General features: G+C 51.0%; 1 protein-coding gene and 1 non-coding gene across 17 annotated transcripts; one reads left to right on the forward strand and one right to left on the reverse strand.

Annotated features, from left to right (window-relative positions):
- The first annotated feature begins 3 nt into the window (after positions 1-3).
- On the forward strand, positions 4-20,719 carry HDAC6 (histone deacetylase 6). 16 transcript variants are annotated; one of them, XM_025982363.2, is made up of 29 exons: positions 4-562; positions 1,280-1,402; positions 1,481-1,609; positions 1,746-1,834; positions 3,135-3,219; positions 3,316-3,356; positions 4,040-4,136; positions 4,283-4,380; positions 5,541-5,645; positions 5,771-5,839; positions 12,501-12,627; positions 12,734-12,799; positions 12,892-12,951; positions 13,051-13,140; positions 13,485-13,591; positions 13,689-13,756; positions 13,987-14,152; positions 14,260-14,388; positions 14,470-14,638; positions 14,925-15,058; positions 15,626-15,694; positions 15,783-15,975; positions 17,237-17,386; positions 18,675-18,849; positions 18,959-19,416; positions 19,498-19,617; positions 19,752-19,898; positions 19,994-20,122; positions 20,322-20,719. In XM_025982363.2, the coding sequence occupies exons 1-29, from the start codon at positions 467-469 to the stop codon at positions 20,388-20,390; spliced, it is 3,558 nt and encodes a 1,185-aa protein (XP_025838148.1). In that variant the 5' UTR covers positions 4-466; the 3' UTR covers positions 20,391-20,719. The 16 variants fall into 16 exon arrangements, with proteins under 16 accessions (XP_025838148.1, XP_025838152.1, XP_072599503.1 ...); XM_025982367.2 differs by having other exon boundaries at positions 19-207; XM_072743402.1 differs by having other exon boundaries at positions 67-207; positions 1,484-1,609.
- On the reverse strand, positions 5,226-5,331 carry LOC112907309 (U6 spliceosomal RNA). Its single transcript, XR_003232750.1, has one exon. It is a non-coding gene; the product is annotated as a U6 spliceosomal RNA (small nuclear RNA).
- Positions 20,720-20,833: the final 114 nt, after the last annotated feature.

Raw genomic sequence — 20,833 nt, forward strand, 5'->3', positions numbered from 1 at the left:
CCCATTCTGGCCACCACCAGCCATCCTCCAATATCCACCGCGCTCCGGGGCCCTGCCGCCAGCCCGCCCGCGCTACGTCATCACAGCGCGCCGCGCAGAAAGCCACCGGGAGAAAAGAAATCGCCCCTTCCTAATTCCCTCGCTTGCTTGTTTGCTCTCTTGAGTCATCGTACAGGACAACTGGCGCGGGTCCGGAGGACTCCTAAGGTGACCGGACAAGGATCGAGAGACAGCGGCCACGGGAGCCAGGACGGCAGCGGCGGTTGGGGGAGGGGCGGGCTAGAGCCTGAGCACCACCTCAAACCGCCGGCGCACGCTTCACGCAGGCGCAGCACAGCCAGCGTTGCGCGCTGACGCACCCACGGCGTTTGTGAGCTTGCGGGAAGTATGGCCCGCCTGAAGGGCGCGGCCCGGAGCACCGACGCACAGCGTAGGCGGATCGGGGCGGGCAGTAGAGACAGGCCCAATGGAAAAGAGGGCCTCAAGCACCCGCCGTCCCGCAGGTCGCCAGGAATTTGGCGGCGGGAGCCCTGGGCGGAGTTTGAAAAAAGGGCTGCGCTCAGTGAGTGGAGCCGAAGGGATTGGTCGGCGTCGGGGTCGGGAAGGGGGAGGGGACTGGTGGGAGGCGGCCTGAAACTGGCTGAAGGGATTTGGTGGAGCTTGAGGGTAGGGTTTGAGCAGGGGGTGGGATCTGGTGGAAGGAAAGGGGCAGTTCCCCGAGGAGCGAGGCTCCTTGAAATGTTAGGGGCGGGATCTGGCCAAGTGGAAGGTGCCGGTCCAGCCTGATAAGGGGTGGAGTTAAGTGGATCGTTAAGGGTGGAGTCGGGGCCGGAGCGGGGTCTGGGTCTGGCTGAGTGAAAGGGTGGGTGATTATTCTGGGAGATTAGCTGGAAGGGGCAGATTTGTGAAGGGGTGGGGTCTTGGCGAGGCTTGGAGGAATGAAAGAGTCTGGGAATGTGATTTGGGGGAGCGGAAAGGGCGGTGATTAGCTGGAATGGGCCGGCGCTAGGATGGACTGAGCCTGGGGACTTATTGCTCCGCGAAAGGGCAAGACTTTTAAAGGGGAGAGAATAGTGTTAAGGGGTGGAGCCTACTGGGATGGGCGGGACCAGGTGGAGTGGACACCCCAGTGGAAGTAGAAGGCCTTGAAAGGGGTGGAGTTTAGAAGGCGGTGGGGAGTAGGATAGCAGAAGGGATGGAGACTGTATAGGGGGCGGGGTCTGGGAGGCCCTCAGGGCACTGCAGCCTGTTCGTAGTCACCGCCGCCCCACCCCCCCAGAGCCGCGTCAGGGGTGAAGTCTCCCCGACCATGACCTCCACCGGCCAGGATTCCACCACAACCAGGCAGCGAAGGAGTAGGCATAACCCCCATTCGCCGCCCCACGACTCCAGCGTCACCTCGGTGAGGCCCCAAACCTGCCTGATGGGGGGGAGGAGCAGTAGGCCGTGCCCTGGAATCTGACCCTTCTCTGTTTGGCAGAAGCGAGGTGTTAAGAAGGGTGCCTTACGCCACTCCAGCCCTAGTCTAGCAGAGGTAAAGAAGAAAGGCAGAATGAAGAAGCTCAGCCAAGCAGCAGAGCAAGACCTAATCGTGGGCCTGCAAGGGCTGGTGAGAGTGGCCTGGGCTCAATGGATTTAGCTTCCTGTGACAATCAGAATCCTGTGGTTCTCCCTCCTGGACAGTGTGTGTTCCTTCTGACTCGGGCCCAAAGTGGATCGGTTTCTCCCCTTTTTTCTCCCTGCAGGATCTGAACCTTGAGGCCAAGACACTTTGTGGCACTGGATTGGTGTTTGATGAGCAACTAAATGAATTCCACTGCCTCTGGGATGACAGGTGAGGCTGGCTCCTCCAGACGGTACCCTAACCACAAAAATAAATGCCCTTAGAGCCCATTAGCAAGAACGAAGCCATTCTTATGCTAGCCTGGAGACTGGCAGCAGATGATTTCAAGTGGGGAGGCTTAGGCTTGAAAAGATTCTTTTCATTTGGCCAACACCTCCTGAGTATGCACTGTGTTCCAGGAGTTGGTGATACAGACATGTCAGACCAGACAGACAGGGCCCCTTCTCTAGGAGCTGTTAGTTGAGTAGGAGAGCAGATCATTAAACAGCCAACAGCAGTGTGAAGTATTTAACGAAGGATAACCCCAGACCAGGGGATTCAAGAGTGTTTGATAGAGGACCCTAGACTAGCATTCCGGGGTTCACAGAAGGCTTCCTTGAAGAAAGGATATTTCATGCAGAAATGCAAGAATTTATACCTCCCATTTGCTCACACATGTTGTAATTCTTTTGGCTCTGTGTTGGAAATGTATTCAGTATCTGACCTCTCCTTACCACCTCCACTGCCACCACCACCATCACTTACCTAGACTTGGCCGAGGCCTTCTCCTTGGCTGCCTGCTTTCACCCTCACCCTGCTGTCTGTTCTCCACATGGCAGCCAAAGAAAACCAAAATACGTATGAGATGATGTTCTCTCTCTCTTTTTAATTACTTTTTAACTGAAGTATAGTTGACATACTGCATTACATTAGTTAGAGTCCTATTCTCTTTTTTAGAATCCTTCAAGGGTATACCATTGCCCTCAAGGTAAAGTCCAGATTCTTCATTCTGGCCTATAACGTACCACGTGATCTGGCTCCACACCACTTCAGTGACCTCATCAGCCAGTCACTTGCGTAGCTTCATTTCACCCACACTGGTCCCCCTGCTGTTCCTCCAGCATCGCCAGGCACTCTGTCAGCTCGGGTCTTTACCCTGGCTGGCCCCCTCTTCCAGAAACTCATTTCCACCTTCTCCTCGCCCAGTTAACATTCCCATCTCAAGGAGACTTGCTCCAAGAGGTCTTTGTCTGCTCCCCTTCCCCCACACCTGCTGTTGGAGGCCTTCCTAGTCTATATCATGGTTTGCTCATTTATCACACTTATGTGTGTATGTCCCCTCTCCCAACAGAAGACTCATGATGGCAAAAGATTTCATTCTCGAATACATGTCTGCCATCTCCTGAGGAGCTAGGGATGCCGTGGTAGACAAAACAAACAGAACCCCTGCCTCCGGGAAGATTGCATTTTAGAGGGGGAAGAGAGAGTCTGTGTGTGTATGTGTGTGTAACTGTATGTCTTGTCAACCCAGCTTTCCTGAGGGCCCTGAGCGGCTCCATGCCATCAAGGAACAACTGATCCAGGATGGCCTCCTGGACCGCTGCGTGTACTTCCAGGTGAGTCCCTCAGCTGACACCCTGGGTGGTGGGCAGGAGCTGGCAGAGCCTGGGTGCGGCCAATGCCTTAGCCCTTTATTCCTTGTGTCTCTCCAGGCTCGGTTTGCTGAAAAGGAGGAGCTGATGTTGGTTCACAGGTGAAGGCTTCAGGGCCTTGTAGCGGTGGGGAGGAGGCCACCCTGGGCCAACCAGGGCAGGCCGCGTTCTCTGGGAAGGAATGTCCTAGGCCTTGTGGCCTTGGGCAAGTTGCTGAGTCTCTGAATCTGAGCGTCCTCGCCTATCACACGGGCACTTGTAAACAGAAGTTCCTCAGGAGGCTCCGGGATGTGTTGAGTGCTTAGAGTGGTGTCTGCCATGTCATCAGCCCACAATAGGCTGTTGGTATTACAACCTAGTGTGTAAACAGAGGATGGACATGTGGAGAGTGATTAGAGGTTCCTCCATGGGCTGCAGGAACCCAGAGTGAGGGCCCTGGTGTGATGTGATTCAAGGAGAGCTAGCTTGGCAGAGGGGCTGTCTGAGCTGAGAAAGAGCGAGTCAGATGAAGAGGAAAGCTGAGAGAAGGGAGGTACAGACAGCTACAACAGTATGGCCAATGGCCTGGGGGTAGGATTTATTCTGGCTAGAGCAGAGAGCAAGGGATATTACTGGAAATGAGGCTGGCTGGGGAAGAATCAGGAAACATGTCCTGTATCCCAGCTGATCCCTCAGATTGACAGTTGAGGGGGCCTGTCTTGACCAGGGCTCAGAAGGGACAGCCCTGACTCAGGCCCAGGAGGGAGGCAAATCCTTGAATCTCATCTCCTGTCTGTGTCCCCAGCCTAGAATACATTGATCTGATGGAGACGACCCAGTACATGAATGAGGGAGAGCTCCGCATCCTAGCTGACACCTATGACTCAGTTTATCTGCATCCGGTATGGATAAGAACTGTAAGAGCAGAGGGTGGTGGCAATCCTAGGGTTTCCCATCCCCATGCCCACCACATCCTGGGGAGGAGTAGTGGAGTGGACAGGGCTGCTCTCTCCCTTACTCCCTCTCTGGATCCCCACTGTCTTTTCAGAACTCCTATACTTGTGCCTGCCTGGCCTCAGGCTCTGTCCTTAGGCTGGTGGATGCAGTCCTGAGGAATGAGATCCGGAATGGCATGGCCATTGTCAGGTAGGACCCACCAGCATTTGGCTGTTTTATGTTTTAAAAAATTTCTTCTCTCGAATGTAAAATGTATTGGTATGGGTGGTATATTCATATGGTTCAAGAGTCAAAAGATACAAGAGGGGATACCAAAAAAATCTCCTACCCTCATCCCTCAGAGACCTGCTTTCTCTCCTGGAGGTAGCCATTGTAACCAATGACTCATGTGTGTACCCAGAAACATTCTGTGTTTATTCATGGAGTAAATGCCATATTTTATCAATGCTGAAATCTGTATTTTACCATCTTGAAAACCAGACTCATCTTGCAAACAGTGGCGTCTTAGAATTCATTTAGCAGTGTTTTCTGTTTTGTTGTTGGCATGTGAAATCACTGTACATCTTCACATTGTTGGCATCCCAAAATTGATGAAATGCAGAAGATACAGCCTTTCTCCTCCCCCTTTTTTTTAGCCACAAAAGGTGGTAGCACTCAACATGCTCCCTTCCGTACCATGCATTTTTCACTTCTAGGTCTTGGAAAGCTTTTCTCGAACAGTGCATGCCTTAGATCTGTGTAGAACGCCACTGTGCAAATGCACAGGAAGTTAACCAGCCCCCTAGAAATGGGCATTTTGGTTCTCCCCAGTCATTTGCTGTTTCCAAAACATGTGATAGCAAATACCATTATCCATTTAGAAACATTGTTATTTCACCCTTTATATTTTGTGGGCTGTGGGCTAAGTCCCCGGGAACAAAATGGCTGTGAGGGTGTGTGCACTGATTACTTTTATTTTACTTATTTTAAAAATTTTAATTTCAGTATAGTTAACATGCAGTGTTATATTAGTTTAAGGTATACAATATAGTGAAAAAAACATGGAACACTTTACAAATTTTTGCGTCACCCTTGCACAGTGGCCATGCTAATCCTCTCCCTCTGCCTACATTTTAGTATATGTGCTGCCAAAGGGAGCATTACACTTTGATAACTTTAACGAACATTATGCAATTTCCTTTGGGTAGAGAGCAGTAGATGAGGTGAAGGTCTGGGGGCCCCAGGTACTCAGTTCCTGACAGATTTGCAACCAGAGGAGTTGGTGGTCTAGAATTGGAACACAGGGGAGGGTCTGCCTCTGTAGAGGAGGACCCCCACCCCCAATCTGTGGCCTTCCCTGTCCTGCCCAGGCCTCCTGGACACCACGCCCAGCACAGCCTTATGGATGGGTATTGCATGTTCAACCATGTGGCCGTGGCTGCCCGCTACGCTCAACAGAAGCATAACATTGAGAGGTCAGCAGCAAGCAGGGGGGCGGGGGTGGTGGGGGTGGCACAGGGTAGGGTATCCTGGTCTGGGCCCTTCTGCCAGATGCACCTTGATCCTCTTACATAGTACCCCACCTCTGTCATCCTCACAGGGTCCTTATCGTGGATTGGGACGTACACCATGGTCAAGGAACACAGTTTACCTTTGACCAGGACCCCAGGTATGCCCTGAGTGCTGCCTTAGATGCTAGACTTCCAGCCACCCCCGCATCCTTACAGGCCCAGCCAGAAGGAGCCTAGGCAGGAACGGAAGGCATTCACATTCATCAGGCCCACCTTAGAACCCAGTTCTGTGCAGGTCTCTGCATTGCCTTCTTTCTTGCTTAATTTCACTGTGAGGCAGGGTCCACTGGCTTCCCCATTTTACAGATGGGGGAACTGAGGCTTACAGCTCACATGGTCATACAGAGTAGTGGGAGAGATGAGATTTGAGCCCACAGATGTTTGAAGATCTTGTTCACAAGTTTCCCTAGGAGCTGGAGTGAACTTCAAATTACGGGTTTATTTTTCTGATTCTGACTACTGCAAAATATTTAATGAAATTGAACAACATTGGGGCACTTAAGTGGCTCAGTCGGTAAGGTGTCTGCCTTAGGCCCAGGTCATGATCCCAGGATCCTGGGATCAAGCCCCATGTCGGGCTCCTTGCTCAGTGGGAAGCCTGCTTCTCCTTCTCCCTCTGCATACTACTATGCTTATACTTTTTTTTCTGTAAAATAAATAAAGTCTTTTTTAAAAATTCTAGCAGGATTTTAAAAAAAGAAAAGATAATTGAGCAATACAGAAATGTCTAAAGCAGTGAGTCTCCTGGAATTCCTGCCACTTCCAAATAACTTATTGATAGTGTCAGTTATATTCTTACAGAATTTTTTCTTTAGATGGATGAATATTTAGTATGGTCATTAATGCACCCCCTAATGGGATGTTGCTTTCTGTGTTCTTCGGCAATTTGCTTTTTGCATTTAACAACGTGTCCTGGGCACCTCTCCACATTAGTGCCTCTAAAGAACACCTTGGTCTTTGCAAGGAGCGTTCAGTATCCCGTTGTATAGCTGTATCTCTGGTCATTTAACCCTCGGACATTTATGGTGCTTTCCAGTTTTTGCTATAACAGACAGTTCTACAATGAAAATATATCATTTTATATTATCTTAAAATCTGTAATTTAGAAAGATGTAACTTTGCATTCCTCCTTTGTACACGTATAGGATGAATTTCCAAGTGTGGATTGCTGGGTCAGAGGGTCAATGGGCTTTCAAATCTGGGGTCTCCTGCCAGACTTCCCTCCTAAAATGTGGCACCAGCTTACCCTTCCTGTGGAAAGTGATTGAGCAAGTCCTCGTCAGTAGGGACACTAAGTGTTGTTTTATTCAGCCTTCTATCAAATCAACTGCATAGAATCCCCTTTTTCCCCCACAGATCCCAAGTTCCCATGGCCTATCATTTAATCTAGGTTGGCAGTTCTCTGAACATTGCTTTATTATTATGTAGCATTCAAAGTTGCTGACAGGTGTCTGACTTTTATTTCTTCCTGAGTAATCCATTTCCCTCTCCAAAGATACCACTTTCTTCTTTCTATCCGTGTGTTCTGAACTTTCATCCCGGCCCGCCCCTTCATTCCTCTTAGCAGGGAGTAGACATTTTACATCTGAAGACTCATGCCTTTCTTAAATCCTCAGATGCTTTTTTTTTTAAAGGATAGTCTTTTTTTAATTTTTTTTTTAGATTTTATTTATTTATTAATGTGAAACACACACGGAGAGGGAGAGAGAGAGACAGAGACACAGGCAGAGGGAGAAGCAGGTTCCATGCAGGGAGCCTGATGTGGGACTCGATCCCGGGTCTCCAGGACCACGCTCCAGGCTGCAGGCGGCGCTAAACCACTGCGCCACCAGGGCTGCCCTCCTCAGATGCTTTCTTCTTAAGAGTCTTTTTAAGAAAGATTTATTTATTTATTTATTTGAGAGACAGAGAAAGAGCAAGAGAGCATGAGTGAGGTGAGGGACAGAGTGATGAGCAGACTCCTGCTGAGCAGGGAGCCGAGTGTGGGGCTCAATTCCAGGATCCTGGGATCATGACCCGAGCCAAAGGCAGATGCTTAACTGAGTAAGCCACCCAGGTGCTCCTGTATTCTACTGTATTCTGTCTGGTCTCTTGTATTCTCTTTTTTTAAAGATTTTATTTATTTATTCATGAGAGACACAGGCAGAGGGGAAGCAGACTCCCCACAAGGAGCCTGATGTGGGACTTGATCCCAGACCCTGGGATCACGCCCTGAGCCGAAGACAGACGGTAAACCACTGAGCCACCCAGGTGTCCCTCTCTCGTGTTTTCTCCTTCATTTTGCTCTGTGTCCTGGGAGATTTCCTCAACTATATTATATCTTGAAGCTCTTCCATTGAATTACATATTTAGACATTGTTTTCATCTTCAAAAGCACTTTCTTCCTCCCTGTTTCTGCATCCTCTCATTCCTCAGCTTGTTTTTAGAGAGGAGTAATTAGAAGTGCTCTAAGTTTTCCTCAGTTTGCCTCAAATGTCTAGCAGTTCTTATTTGGCATTCATATTGAAAAATGCTGCTGAAGGTGGCTGTCCTGGGGCTGCTTTTCTGGAGTGCATACCAGTCTGTTTCCTCAAAATTGTTTCCCCAGGGTGGGGGCAGGAAATGTCATGTCCACTGACAGATCTTAACCTTAGGGAGCATGGACAGGAAGCCATGCATCAGATGGGGTCCTGCCAAATGCCAGGAAAAGGGGGAGGGGGACTCTTCTTGTGATGGCATCTCTTTTTTTTACCGTCTGTCTTGCTGAACATTTGTCAGTTGTACTAATTTTTTCAAATCTAACTTTTGGCTTTTTTGGCCATCCACTGTTCTAGTGGGGTTTGGGTTTTTTTTAAAGATTTTATTTATTTGAGAGAGAAAGTAAGTACAAGCAGGGGGAATGGCAGAGGGAGAGAGAGAAGCAGACTCCCCACTGAGCAGGGAGCCAGACATGGGACTCGATCCCAGGACCATAGGATCATGACCTGAGCCAAAGGCAGATGCTAAACCAACTGAACCACCCAGGTACCCCATGTTTATTTTTTTTAAGATTTATTTATTTTGAGAGAGAACAAGAGAAAGAGTGAGGGTAGGGGCAGAGGGAGAGAAACTCAAGCAGAATCAGCGCTGCACAGAGTCCTATGCAGGGCTCTATCCCATGACCCTGAAATCATGACCTGAGCCAAAACAAGAGTCAGACACTCAACTAGCTGAGCCACTCAGGCACCCCTAGCATTTATTTTTTATACTTAATTATTGTTTTTGTTTTTATCTTTATTAATCTCTTTCTCCTGTGTTATTTTGTCTGTTTCTGGCTTCTTGAATGCTTCAACAATTATCAACTCAGTTGGCCAATCTGATTTCATTTGTACCTGCCATCACTGCCATTCTTCTTTTTTTTTATTACTGCCATCCTTCTGTAATATTTTTAAGTTAATCCCAGATTACCGTATCATTTTTTTTCTGTAAATATTCTAGAATATCTCTCTAAAACATAGAGGATGTATTTTAAATTAAAAAAAATTTACCATCGTATATTGTCTCTAAGCAAACAAGAATTCCCTAACTTCATTCATCATTCTTTTTGTTTTAATAAATGCATTGGAGGCTACAGCTGTGTTCTTTTGTGGATATGTTATTGACAATATGCACAGATATGAAGAATTGTAAATATATTCAATGCATTCTTTCTCATAAATAAGAATGTATAATTGGGGGGAAAAAAAGCACACATTTATCCATGCCCTTCAATCTCCTAGCTCCCCATCCCTTGGGCTCTTAACTCCATCAGCAGGGTCCTGGGTGGAGACAAATTGATCAAGCCTTAAAGTACTACTATGAAGATGATAAAAACAGGTAAACTAAGGCTAAGTAGTTAAGAGAACAAGAAAATCTAGTGAATTGGTCATTCAGTGAATTGGCTACTCAGAATTGATTTTGTGTACTTTGACCTGGATATGTACTTGATTTCTCCAGAAGGGAAACCTCAGGTCATCTTGGGTTCCCTCCGTGATCTGCTCAGCATGAGAGAGGGCTCCGTGAGGCCCTTGGAGTCTCAAAGACTATTTCCCAGGGATTTGTTGAAGTCTCTAATTGTCTCCATCTTTCTGAGATGATCCTTGTTTAAACTTCCTTTTACTGTCTTTTGACTGGGATTGTGGGAGAGCAAGGAGGTAAACCTGTGCTATCAGTCCACCATTCTTTTATTAGAAATCAGTGGAACTTATTTTAAAACCTCCTGCTGGGGTGCCTGGGTGACTCAGTTAAGCATCCAACTCTTGGTTTCAGCTCAGGTCATGATGTCAGGTCCCGGGATAGAGCGCTGTGTTGGGCTCCATGCTGCTTGAGATTCTCTCTCTCTCTCTCTCCCTCTCCCCTGCCCCTCTCCCCACTCATACTCTTTCTCTCCCAAATTAAAATAAATAAATCTTTAAACAAACAAGCAAGCAAAAAAAAAAAAAAAAAAACCCTCCTGCTGTTTGCTTTGTTTCCTTGGGTGTTCATTCTGCTGGTTCTGGTGGCTGTCATGAGTTTGGCTTTCTTCCACTATTTTCTTTTTTCTTTCTTTTTTTTTTTTTTTTGATTTTTATTTATTTATGATAGTCACAGAGAGAGAGAGAGAGGCAGAGACACAGGCAGAGGGAGAAGCAGGCTCCATGCCCTGGGAGCCCGACGTGGGATTCGATCTGGGGTCTCCAAGATCGCGCCCTGGGCCAAAGGCAGGCGCCAAACTGCTGCGCCACCCAGGGATCCCTCCTCCACTATTTTCTTTATTCTTTTCTTTCCCTGATGATCATCTTTATATTACACTGTGGTTTTCTCTTTTTCTACTGGTTAACTTACTTTAAAAAAAAGTTTAGAACTGATATTTATCAAAGTCAAAAGTAAAACAGTCGGGCCCCTGGGAGGCTCAGTCGGCTAGGCAATCTGCCTTTGGCTCAGGTCATGATCCCAGGGTCCTGGGATCGAGCCCCCAAGTCAGGCTCCCTGCTTGGTGGGGAGTCTGCTTCTCCCTCTGCTGCTCCCCCTGCTTGTAATCTGTCTGTCTCTCTCTCTCTCTCTGTCAAATAAATAAAATATATATTTTTTAAGTAAAACAGTTATCTCTCACCTACTCAAGATCAGAACTTTTGCATGGATTTCATTGCTCGATTCCAAGGTGTTTTCTTCGATTTCAAGAATCTTTCTATATCAGTTGCATCCATTTTCACTACCACATTATCAGCACTTTTTAAAATGTGACTAGGTTGGTTTAGATTCATTGCTTACTGCTATTCCTTGCATTTCTCTGAAGAAAGATAAAAACTGTTGCCTTAAATTCTTAAACAGGGGCAGCCCCGATGGCCCAGCGGTTTAGCACTGCCTTCAGCCCAGGGCCTGATCCTGGAGACCTGGGATCCCACATCGGGCTCCCTGCATGGAGCCTGCTCCTCCCTCTGCCTGTGTCTCTGCCTCTCTGTGTGTCTGTCATGAATAAATAAATAAAATCTTTAAAAAGTTTTTAAAAAATTCTTAAACAAGACAGGGAGTTAACAGATGGATGGATGGAGGAAAGATTATTCATTTTTTTTAATAATTTCTTTTTTTAATTTATTTTATTTATGATAGTCACAGAGAGAGAGAGAGAGAGAGAGAGAGAGAGGCAGAGACACAGGCAGAGGGAGAAGCAGGCTCCATGCACTGGGAGCCCGACATGGGATTCTATCCTGGGTCTCCAGGATCACGCCCTGGGCCAAAGGCAGGCGCCAAACCGCTGCGCCACCCAGGGATCCCAAGATTATTCATTTTGATTGCCCCCATCAGAATTAAGCCCTCCTACAGCCTCCTGCTGGGCTTTCTATCAGAACATAGACCTTCGTGCCTTTTCAGGGTCTGTTCTGTGTCTCTCTGGTGTATCCTCTGTCCTCACTGCCCTGAGTGCTCAGTGTCTCACCTACAAAATACAAGTAGTAGAGGTGACCTGTAAGGTACTGGAGAGAAGGAAGGGCCCCTTCACTGGCCTCAGGAAGCCTCAGCCACCACCCCCACTTCAGCTGAACCACGCATATACAGAAACAAACTCCATGCCCCCTAAGCCCTAGCCCTCAAGGTTCCCCACATCCTTCAGGGGAAGCACTAGGCTCTCCAGCCTTGCCTGCTCTTCTTTTCCATGTTAGCTGGCTCCTGCCAGCTAAGAGCTGTATGCCTCCCTTGGGTCTCCAACATCACAGAATCTGTCCTGCTTGTCACCACCTTGGTCACGGGAGCCCATAGGGCAGGCTGGTAATGATTTTGATCCCATCGCTGTCAGGGTCTCCCAAGCTAGCACTGAGGAGAGTACCAAGTGGGTTTTTTTCTTTTAAGATTTTATTTATTTATTCATGGGAGACAGAGAGGCAGAGACATACACAGAGGTAAAAGCAGGTTCCCTGCAGGGAGCCCTATGTGGGACTTGATCCCAGGACGCTGGGATCACCCCCTGAGGTCCTTTTTTTTTAAAAAAAATTATATTTATTTATTCATGAGAGACAGAGAAAGAAAGGCAGAGGATACCTGTGTTTTTGCCAGTGAGAGAGCAAGTGCACGAATGAGTGAAGTGTTGGAGAAACAGGAACATTCGTGAATGGAAGGATGGATAAGTTGGCGACTAAATAGAATGAATGGATGTGAGAGTTGAGTTAGTGGGGAAATGGATGAGAGAATGAATGAGTGGCCAAGTCAGCTGGGTGCTGTGGGTTGGGGTGTCTGGGGGCATTGACTCTCAACTGCCCCCCACCTTTTTTTCCCCCTCCCTGCCTCTAGCGTCCTCTATTTCTCCATCCACCGCTATGAGCAGGGTCGGTTCTGGCCCCACCTGAAGGCCTCTAACTGGTCCACCATAGGTTTTGGCCAAGGCCAGGGATATACCATCAATGTGCCTTGGAACCAGGTCAGCGTCTGCCCGCCCTACACCCCCAAAGTCAGGCCCCACCCTGCCCTTCAGCCGGTTTCGGGGCAGAGGGCAGAATGTCCCCATTGTGCTGCTTTGTCTGCAGGTGGGGATGCGAGATGCTGACTACATTGCTGCTTTCCTGCGCCTCCTTCTGCCAGTCGCCCTTGAGGTCCTGGGGGTCTGGGGTGTGTTGGGACAGGAACAATGTTGAGGGATGGGCCGTGAGGGCAAGTGGCCTCATGTAGTCCCTTTCCCCCTCAGTTCCAGCCCCAGCTGGTCCTGGTGGCCGCTGGATTTGATGCCCTCCAAGGGGACCCCAAGGTAAGGTGGGCTGCCTGGGATGGTACGTGGGCAGAAGGGGGCTGCATCGAGCCAGGCTGATCCTCCACACACATCCCCCACCCCCCTACCCCCACCCAGGGTGAGATGGCCGCCACTCCGGCAGGGTTCGCTCAGCTAACCCACCTGCTCATGGGTCTGGCAGGAGGCAAGCTGATCCTGTCTCTGGAGGTGAGTGACTCCCTTCAAGTCTCAGCCTGTCTATGGATCCATCCAGGAGGACATTAGAACAAAGCTTTCAGGTTAGGCAGGAGTTTGTCCCAGCCCTTCTGCTTACTAGCTGGACCACCTCATCTAAGTCACTGAACTTACTTGTACCCCCACTTGCCTTGTGCAAAATGGGCATCATAACTGTGGTGATTGCCTCCCTGCACTGTTTGGTGAACGAAATGGAAGTCAGCCTTCATTTTCCTTGTTGCTTGCTGTGTAGTCAGCACCCTAGTAGCATTACTGCTGTTATTCCTTCATAATGCGTGGCTCTTTCCTGATCCCCCCCACACACACTCCTTTCCCAGGGCGGCTACAACCTCCGCGCCCTGGCTGAGGGTGTCAGCGCCTCACTCCACACCCTTCTGGGAGACCCCTGCCCCATCCTGGAGTCTCCCAGTGCCCCCTGCCCAAGGTGAGCACCCTAGTGGAGGGTGGAGGAGGAGAAAAGTGGGACCCGTACTGCCCGCCCACTGGCCATCTGATCACATTTCCCCTCCCCTGCCCTCTAGTGCCCAGGCGTCACTCTTCTGCGCCCTGGAAGCCCTGGAGCCCTTCTGGGAGGTCCTTGTGAGATCAGGTAGGAGGCAGGGAGGGGGCTAGGTGGGGAGTCAAGCATGAAATGAGCCCTTGGGAGAGACTCTCCCAGACCCTGCATGACTTTTCCTGGTAGGGGAGCGTCAGGCCTTCTCTCGCCCTGGACCCTGGTTTCAGGCCTCTCACCTCTTTTATGTTTGGGTAAACTGAGTTCCAGAGCATTACAGGGATCTGAGGTTGGGGGAGTAGAGTAAACGTGGCCTCCCTTTACAGCTGAGGCCCTGGAGGAGGACATCCTGGAGGAGGAAAAGGTGGAGAAGGAAGAGGAGAGACCGTGGCAGCCCTCAGTGCTCCCAGTTCTGACGTGGCCCATGCTGCAGGCTCGCACAGGGCTGGTCTATGACCAGCGGATGATGGGTCACTACAACTTGTGGGACAAGTATGCAGTTGGAGGGCCACTGGCTAAATAGACAGGGACATTCCTCCCCCCTTTCTGAAGCACTAAGCCCTGTCTCTGTTCCTTGCCCACCCCCACCCCAAACCCAGCCATCACCCAGAGATGCCTCAGCGAGTCTTTCGGATCATGCGCCGTTTGGAAGAGCTGGGCCTTGCAGGGCGCTGCCTTACCTTGCCCACACGTCCTGCCACGGACGCTGAGCTGCTTACCTGCCACAGGTCAGACCTCCCTCCACCCCCCCACTACTGCCCTGGTGGAGGGGATGGAAGCACCCGACTGTCCCCCGTCTGTGCCTCCAGTGCCGAGTATGTGGGCCGTCTGCGAGCAACCGAGAAGATGAAAACCCGAGAGCTGCACCGCGAGGGCTCCAACTTTGACTCCATCTACATCTGCCCCAGCACCTTTGCCTGTGCGCAGCTGGCCACTGGCTCTGTGTGCCGCCTGGTGGAGGCTGTACTAGCCAGAGAGGTACCTCCTACACACTGTGTGTGTGTGTGTTGGGGGGGTCTTGGGAGGGGTAGGGGGGATGGAAAGAGGTGTGGGGCTGGGCCTTGAGGCGCACAGGAAGGAAGACCCCTGCTCCCCAGAGGCCTTGCTTACTGGCAAGTGCAGTGGGGGGATGGGGATTATAGGCTGGGGGCGCCTAGCAGCGGGGGGTAGTGGCAATGACGGAAGAAGAGAATAAAGGGAATAAAGGAGAGAGAAAGCAGCGAGGGCAGGTGGTCTAATCTTTGCTTCCTGCTCCTCCCCCCAGGTTTTGAATGGTGCTGCTGTGGTGCGTCCCCCAGGACACCACGCAGAGCGGGATGCCGCTTGTGGTTTCTGCTTTTTCAACTCTGTGGCTGTGGCTGCTCGCCATGCCCAGGCCATCAGTGGGCATGCGCTGCGGTGAGGGCTCCCTGGGCTCCATTACCCCCACCCCTCCCACCAGCCCAGTGCTTACTCACTGGGCCAGTGGTGCAGACTGCTACTAGGACTTACCCAGAAACACCCAAGTGTACTTTTGCCCAGTACTTCCCCAAAAAAGGACCAAGGATCTAGCCTTGTAGTACTTAACCGGATAGGACCCCCAGATTGTGGCACCCAGTGTCTCCCTGCTCCCTCATTTCTGGCCCCTGATGGCCATCCTGACAGATTTCAAGGTCCAGGCCCCCAGTGCTTACTTCAGAAGACCCAGTATCCAGCTCCCCACATTTACCCATACAGGGGTTTTGGGGGGGTGGTTCCAGCCCCAAGCACTTGCTTGGGCTCATAGTGAAGACCTCAGGACCGAGTCTCTGGCCTTCATCCTTACTCTGATAGGACCCGCAAGCCTGCCACCCACTGCTTTCCCCCGGGACCCAGAGTTTTGCCGCCAGCAATAAATGCCCCTGCAGACAGACCCTGGGGTTCAAGCCCCTATCCTCTCTCAGGGGGCCAGTGTCCCAGGTCACTAAGGAGCCCTTCCCTCCCCAGGATCCTGATAGTGGACTGGGATGTCCATCATGGTAATGGAACTCAGCACATATTTGAGGAAGACCCCAGGTGAGGGGCTGGGGCAGGGGCCGGGGCATGCCTCAGGGGTGCCGGGGGCCACTAACCAGCCATGGTCGCCCCCTTCCCACCCCGGCAGCGTGCTCTACATTTCCCTGCATCGGTATGATCACGGCACCTTCTTTCCCATGGGGGATGAGGGTGCCAGCAGCCAGGTAGGCCAGGCCGCAGGCACTGGCTTCACTGTCAACGTGGCCTGGAATGGGCCCCGCGTGGGTGACGCCGACTACCTGGCTGCCTGGCATCGTCTGGTGCTTCCTATTGCCTACGAGGTATAGTATGGGATGCATGTGGCAGTGACTGTGTGGGTGACAGTGGGCCTGCATGTGTCTGACTTCCAGATGACTGATCCTGTGGGATAGCTGTAGTGAGTGACTGATCCTGTGGGTGGCTGTAGTGATGGCTGTGGGGGGGGGGGGGCGTGACTCTGCGATGGCCCTGGCATATTTCTGCCTCTGCAGAGTGGCTCTATGTGACCGCCTTCCCTGCGGTCCTGTAATCATAAGGGACTTCCGGGTATGTGGTGGTGGACTTCTTTGGATGCATATGAGGTGGCCCTGTGTGAGTGCCATCTCTGTGGAATTGCACATGCAAGGCAGGGAGGAGTTTGAGTGTGTGTGTGTGTGTGTGTGTGTGTGTGTGTGGCTGCACAAATGGCTCTTGGCCACCACCGTTTTGCTCTCTGGTGGCTGTAACACTGGATGTTACCATGCACTGCTCTCTCTGTGACAGCTGGTGCGTGGCTTTCAGCATGTGTGAGAGTATGTGTGACATCCCCCTCTGCCTGTCTGCCACAGCTGCTTGTGTGTCTGGCTGGCAATAGCCTGTGTATCTTTGCCTGACACTGCGTGAGTGTGTGGCTATAGATGACTGCTTTCTCTGTGTGCAGTGTGTGTGTGTGGTGATTTGGGTAATGGCACATGTAGGACTGTGTCTGTGTAGGGGTGGATGTGGCTTACCATCCCGTCTGTGAGGTACTGTTGTGTATGTGTGTGTGATTAGCACAATGTCAGTTCAGTCTATGTGCTACCGTCTCATATGTGTGGGCATGTGACCATTTTCTGCCTGTGGCACTTATATTGTCACTTTCTGTGATGGAAGTATATGTGCACCTCCCTTTGGTACTGTGTATAAATCCCTGTGTTGTGCATGTATGTCCCATGTCACCATCTCCTGACGTCTGAATCTCCACATTTCATGTTTCTGCCTTATGACTCTTTGTGTCCCCATCTGTCCATTTCCAGAACTGTCTCCCAGTCTCTGTTGCGTCATGTCTCTCAGTCTATGTTTGGTGTGTCCACATCCCTGTTGATCTGTCTCCATGTCTCTGTCTCTGTGACCCTGATTCTGCCTGCCCTGTGTCTCCACGTCCTCCCCTCCCCTTCCTATTTTCAGGGCTCTGGTCCTGTGTCCCCCAGTCTGCAGTCCTCCATCTTTCTCTGACTGGCATCTCTGTGTGTCTCGGTCACCCTCCCCTACTAGCTACCCAGGCCACCACACTCATGCCCCCATATCTCTTCTCTCCTGGTTCAGTTTAACCCAGAACTGGTGCTGGTCTCAGCTGGCTTTGACGCTGCACGGGGGGACCCGCTGGGGGGCTGCCAGGTGTCGCCGGAGGGCTATGCCCACCTCACCCACCTGCTGATGGGCCTCGCCAATGGCCGTGTTGTCCTAATCCTGGAGGTAATTCTCTTAGCCTCTCTTCCCACGGTGGGAGGATGGTTTGGAAGGCTTGAAGTCCTGCCCTCTCTGCTGGCTAGCTGTAACACTCGGGGGCAGCTTGCCAAAATCTGCTTTGAGTGTCCCCACCTGGGATTGCTGGTAGACACCCAGTGTCAATAACACCAGCTTAATAGCTTTAACTGAGTGCTTGGCATTTGCCATGCGCTCCTCCCAGCTCTTCATGTGTAATATTAACCCGCTCACTTGCCAAAACAGCCTTCCAAGGTAGAGTCTGCTGACCTTGTCATCTTCCTCCCTCATGATCAGGAAAACTGAGGCACAGAGAGGTGTAGTGACTAGCCCACCTCCACACATCTGATGATGGCAGAGCCAGGGCTTGAACCCAAGCAGCCTTACTCACTCTGGCGTCTAAATCCTTTACCATTAGTTGAGCTATCTCAAGAAATCTCCCGAGACAAAGTTAACTCACTGACCTTTTGTGAGTCACTCAGTGCCCCTGTGCCACCCCCCCCCCCCGTGCCTCAGTTTCCTCAACTGTAAGATGGGGCTGGCTACTCACAAAACAGTGCCTGGTGTGTGCTAAGTGCTGTATAAGTAGTTTCTAATTGTCGTGAGTTACATGTGCTAGTTGAACCCTCTCGGGCCACCTTACATGCTGCTATTTTTCACTACTGAGCAGATAAGGACAGTCACTCAGAGATTAATTAGCTGCTCTAAGGTCCCACAGGGTGCCCAGGACCACTTGTGGCAGGGCAGGGAAGTGGTGAAGAACTTGGACTCTCCCATCAGGTAGCCCAGCTCCCGACCTGAGCACTGCCTGTAACCCGCTGTGGGACTCAGACACATTATCTTACCACACTGAGCCTCAGTTTCTTTGTAGAAAGAGCAGAGACTGGGATTCCTATAGGATGTTGAGCAAAGGGGGTTTCCCTACAGACTGGGCACATGTGATGGTAAGGATTAAGTGATTTGATAACACATAAAATGCTCAATATAGGGTCTGGCACCCAGAAGGCACTTGAGGAATATTTGCTGTTACTAACATTACGCTCAGTGCTACTGTCATCATGGTAATTATTATCTTGCACTTTACATCATAATTGATCTCCCTCAGCAGCCCATCTGACTTGGTGGATGCTGCCCATCTGACAGATGTGTGTTCTACTCATTTGTCTTCACCCTCCAGACTTGCAGGGCCCTGGAGGGGGATTGGAAGGCAGAACATCTTGCCTCCCAGATTCCACGGGGACCCTCCATCATACTTTTCCTCCACTTTTTCTTAACAAAGGGTGGCTATAACCTGACATCCATCTCAGAGTCCATGGCTGCCTGCACCCGTTCCCTCCTTGGGGACCCACCACCACCGCTAACCCTGTCGCGGCCCCCACTATCGGGGGCCCTGGCCTCCATCACCGAGACCATCCAAATCCATCGCAGATACTGGCGCAGCTTGCGAGTCATGAGTGAGCAGACGTGGGGAACTGGGGGTGATGGGGCTCATGAGAGAGCAGGGATCAGGGGCAGGATAGGAGAGAGCACTCACACTCAAGGATCTCCCTCCTGTGGTTCCAGAGGTCGAAGACAAGGAGGGACCCTCTACTTCTGAGTTGATCACCAAGAAAGTGACCCAACCAGCCAACCCTGGGTCAGCTGAGAGGATGACCACACCAGAAGGGAACATTCTGGACATAGACACAGAGAAGGGTCCCTCAGCATCATCCATGGAAGAGTCCACTCCCAGGCAAGCTAAGTCAGAGACTGCTGTGGTGGAGCTCAATCAGGACCAGTCCTTGGAGGCTACCACAGGGGAAACCACTCTGGACCAGACCATCCCAGAGGCAGCCACAGAAGGAACCACACCAGGCCAGACCACCTCAGAGGAAGCTGTGGGGGGAGCTGAAGTGATCCAAACCTCATGTACTGATAACCAGACTCCCCCAACCTCACCTGTGCAAGGACCCACACCCCAGATATCCCCCAGTAAACTGATTGAGAATCTCAGGACCTTGGAACTAAACAACAAGGCTGAGGTAAGACCTACCACACCCAGTTAGGGGGAAGAAGGGGCAAGAATCTGGCCTCTCAGATACATCTCTTACCTCTGCATCCAGAAGGCACCAGAATCTCAGATCCCAGAAGAGGAGGGGCTACTAGGAGAGGCAGCTGGAGGTCAGGACGTGGATGATTCTGTGCTGAATGAGAGCTGTGGGGACCATGCTGACACTGACCAGGTGAGCTCAGGCACCAGGGAGAAGACTGTGGCTTCTGTCTCTTGCCCGTTCCAGCCTCCAGCTAGGAAAATGTGGTGGAGGGACATGGGATGGGGAGATGGAGTCCCTAGCTCACTCAGTTTCATCCATTCCAGGTCGTGCTTTATGCTGTGACACCGCTGCCCTGGTGTCCCCATTTGGTGGCAGTGTGCCCCATCCCTGAGTCAGGCCTCGACGTGACCCAACCTTGTCAGGACTGTGGAGTGCTCCAGGAGAACTGGGTGTGTCTCTCTTGCTATCAGGTAGGCAGCAGAAGAAGGGGTTGGAGTGGAGGTTGGCTGGGAGCAGACTGCCGATGGGTACTGATCCCCACTCAATCCTCACTTCCCAACTTCAGGTATACTGCGGTCGTTACATCAGTGCTCATATGCTCCACCACCACGAAGACTCAGGACACCCGCTGGTCCTCAGCTATGTCGACCTATCCACCTGGTGTTACAACTGTGAGGCCTATGTCCACCACCAGGTGGGTCCTGGGCAGAGCCTCTAACACGCGCGCACACACACCCTCACACAGACCTTCTGTGCTTGGGTAAAGGGAGAGTGAGGACCCTTCTGCATGTAGGACAGGACAGTCCAGGAGAAGGGTGGTTGAGGACTGGTGTGGGACAACCTCCTGGCTGAGGGGTCCTCACTCTCCTCCCCACCCTCTCTCGCCTCCTCAGGCTCTCCTAGATGTGAAGAACGTTGCTCACCAGAACAAGTTTGGGGAGGACATGCCCCACTCACACTAAATCCCAGAAAATGCTTCTCATCTCCACCTTCTGAGGATTCACATGAGGCACAGCCCCACTCCATCCCATCCTGAAGACTTTTCAGCTCCCCTGGGATACCGATTTAAGCATCAATACTTGTAAGAGGACTGTGATGATCAATTGTAAATCTCCCCCTGCCCACTGCCTGTTTGAGGGACTCCATCTAACCTGCCCTGGAAAGAAACGGGGGGCAGTTCAGTGGTCCCAAGAGGGGGCTGATATCCTGAACCGGATACTTTGGAGGGAGGGGATCAACTGACAATATATAGCTGAGTTGCATTTGTAATAAAGGACGAGCTATTACAAAACCTGGAGAGAGCCTTTTAACCTTAAGTAAGTAAAGAACGCCACACCCCTGGCCAACAGGTCCAAGGTGTAATGAAGGAATGAGGGCATGGGTCTTTATCGGGTCAACCCTGCCC

The sequence above is a fragment of the Vulpes vulpes genome, chromosome X (assembly GCF_048418805.1).
Source record: "Vulpes vulpes isolate BD-2025 chromosome X, VulVul3, whole genome shotgun sequence".
NCBI lineage: Eukaryota > Metazoa > Chordata > Mammalia > Carnivora > Canidae > Vulpes > Vulpes vulpes.

Excerpts from the sequence above, each read along its gene's own strand:
- HDAC6 (XM_072743393.1), top strand. The coding sequence starts at position 467 with ATGGAAAAGAGGGCCTCAAGCACCCGCCGTCCCGCAGGTCGCCAGGAA. Across the intron at positions 4,381-5,540 it reads AATGGCATGGCCATTGTCAG|GCCTCCTGGACACCACGCCC; the intron begins GTAGGACCCACC and ends TGTCCTGCCCAG. Across the intron at positions 12,952-13,050 it reads CCCTCCAAGGGGACCCCAAG|GGTGAGATGGCCGCCACTCC; the intron begins GTAAGGTGGGCT and ends ACCCCCACCCAG.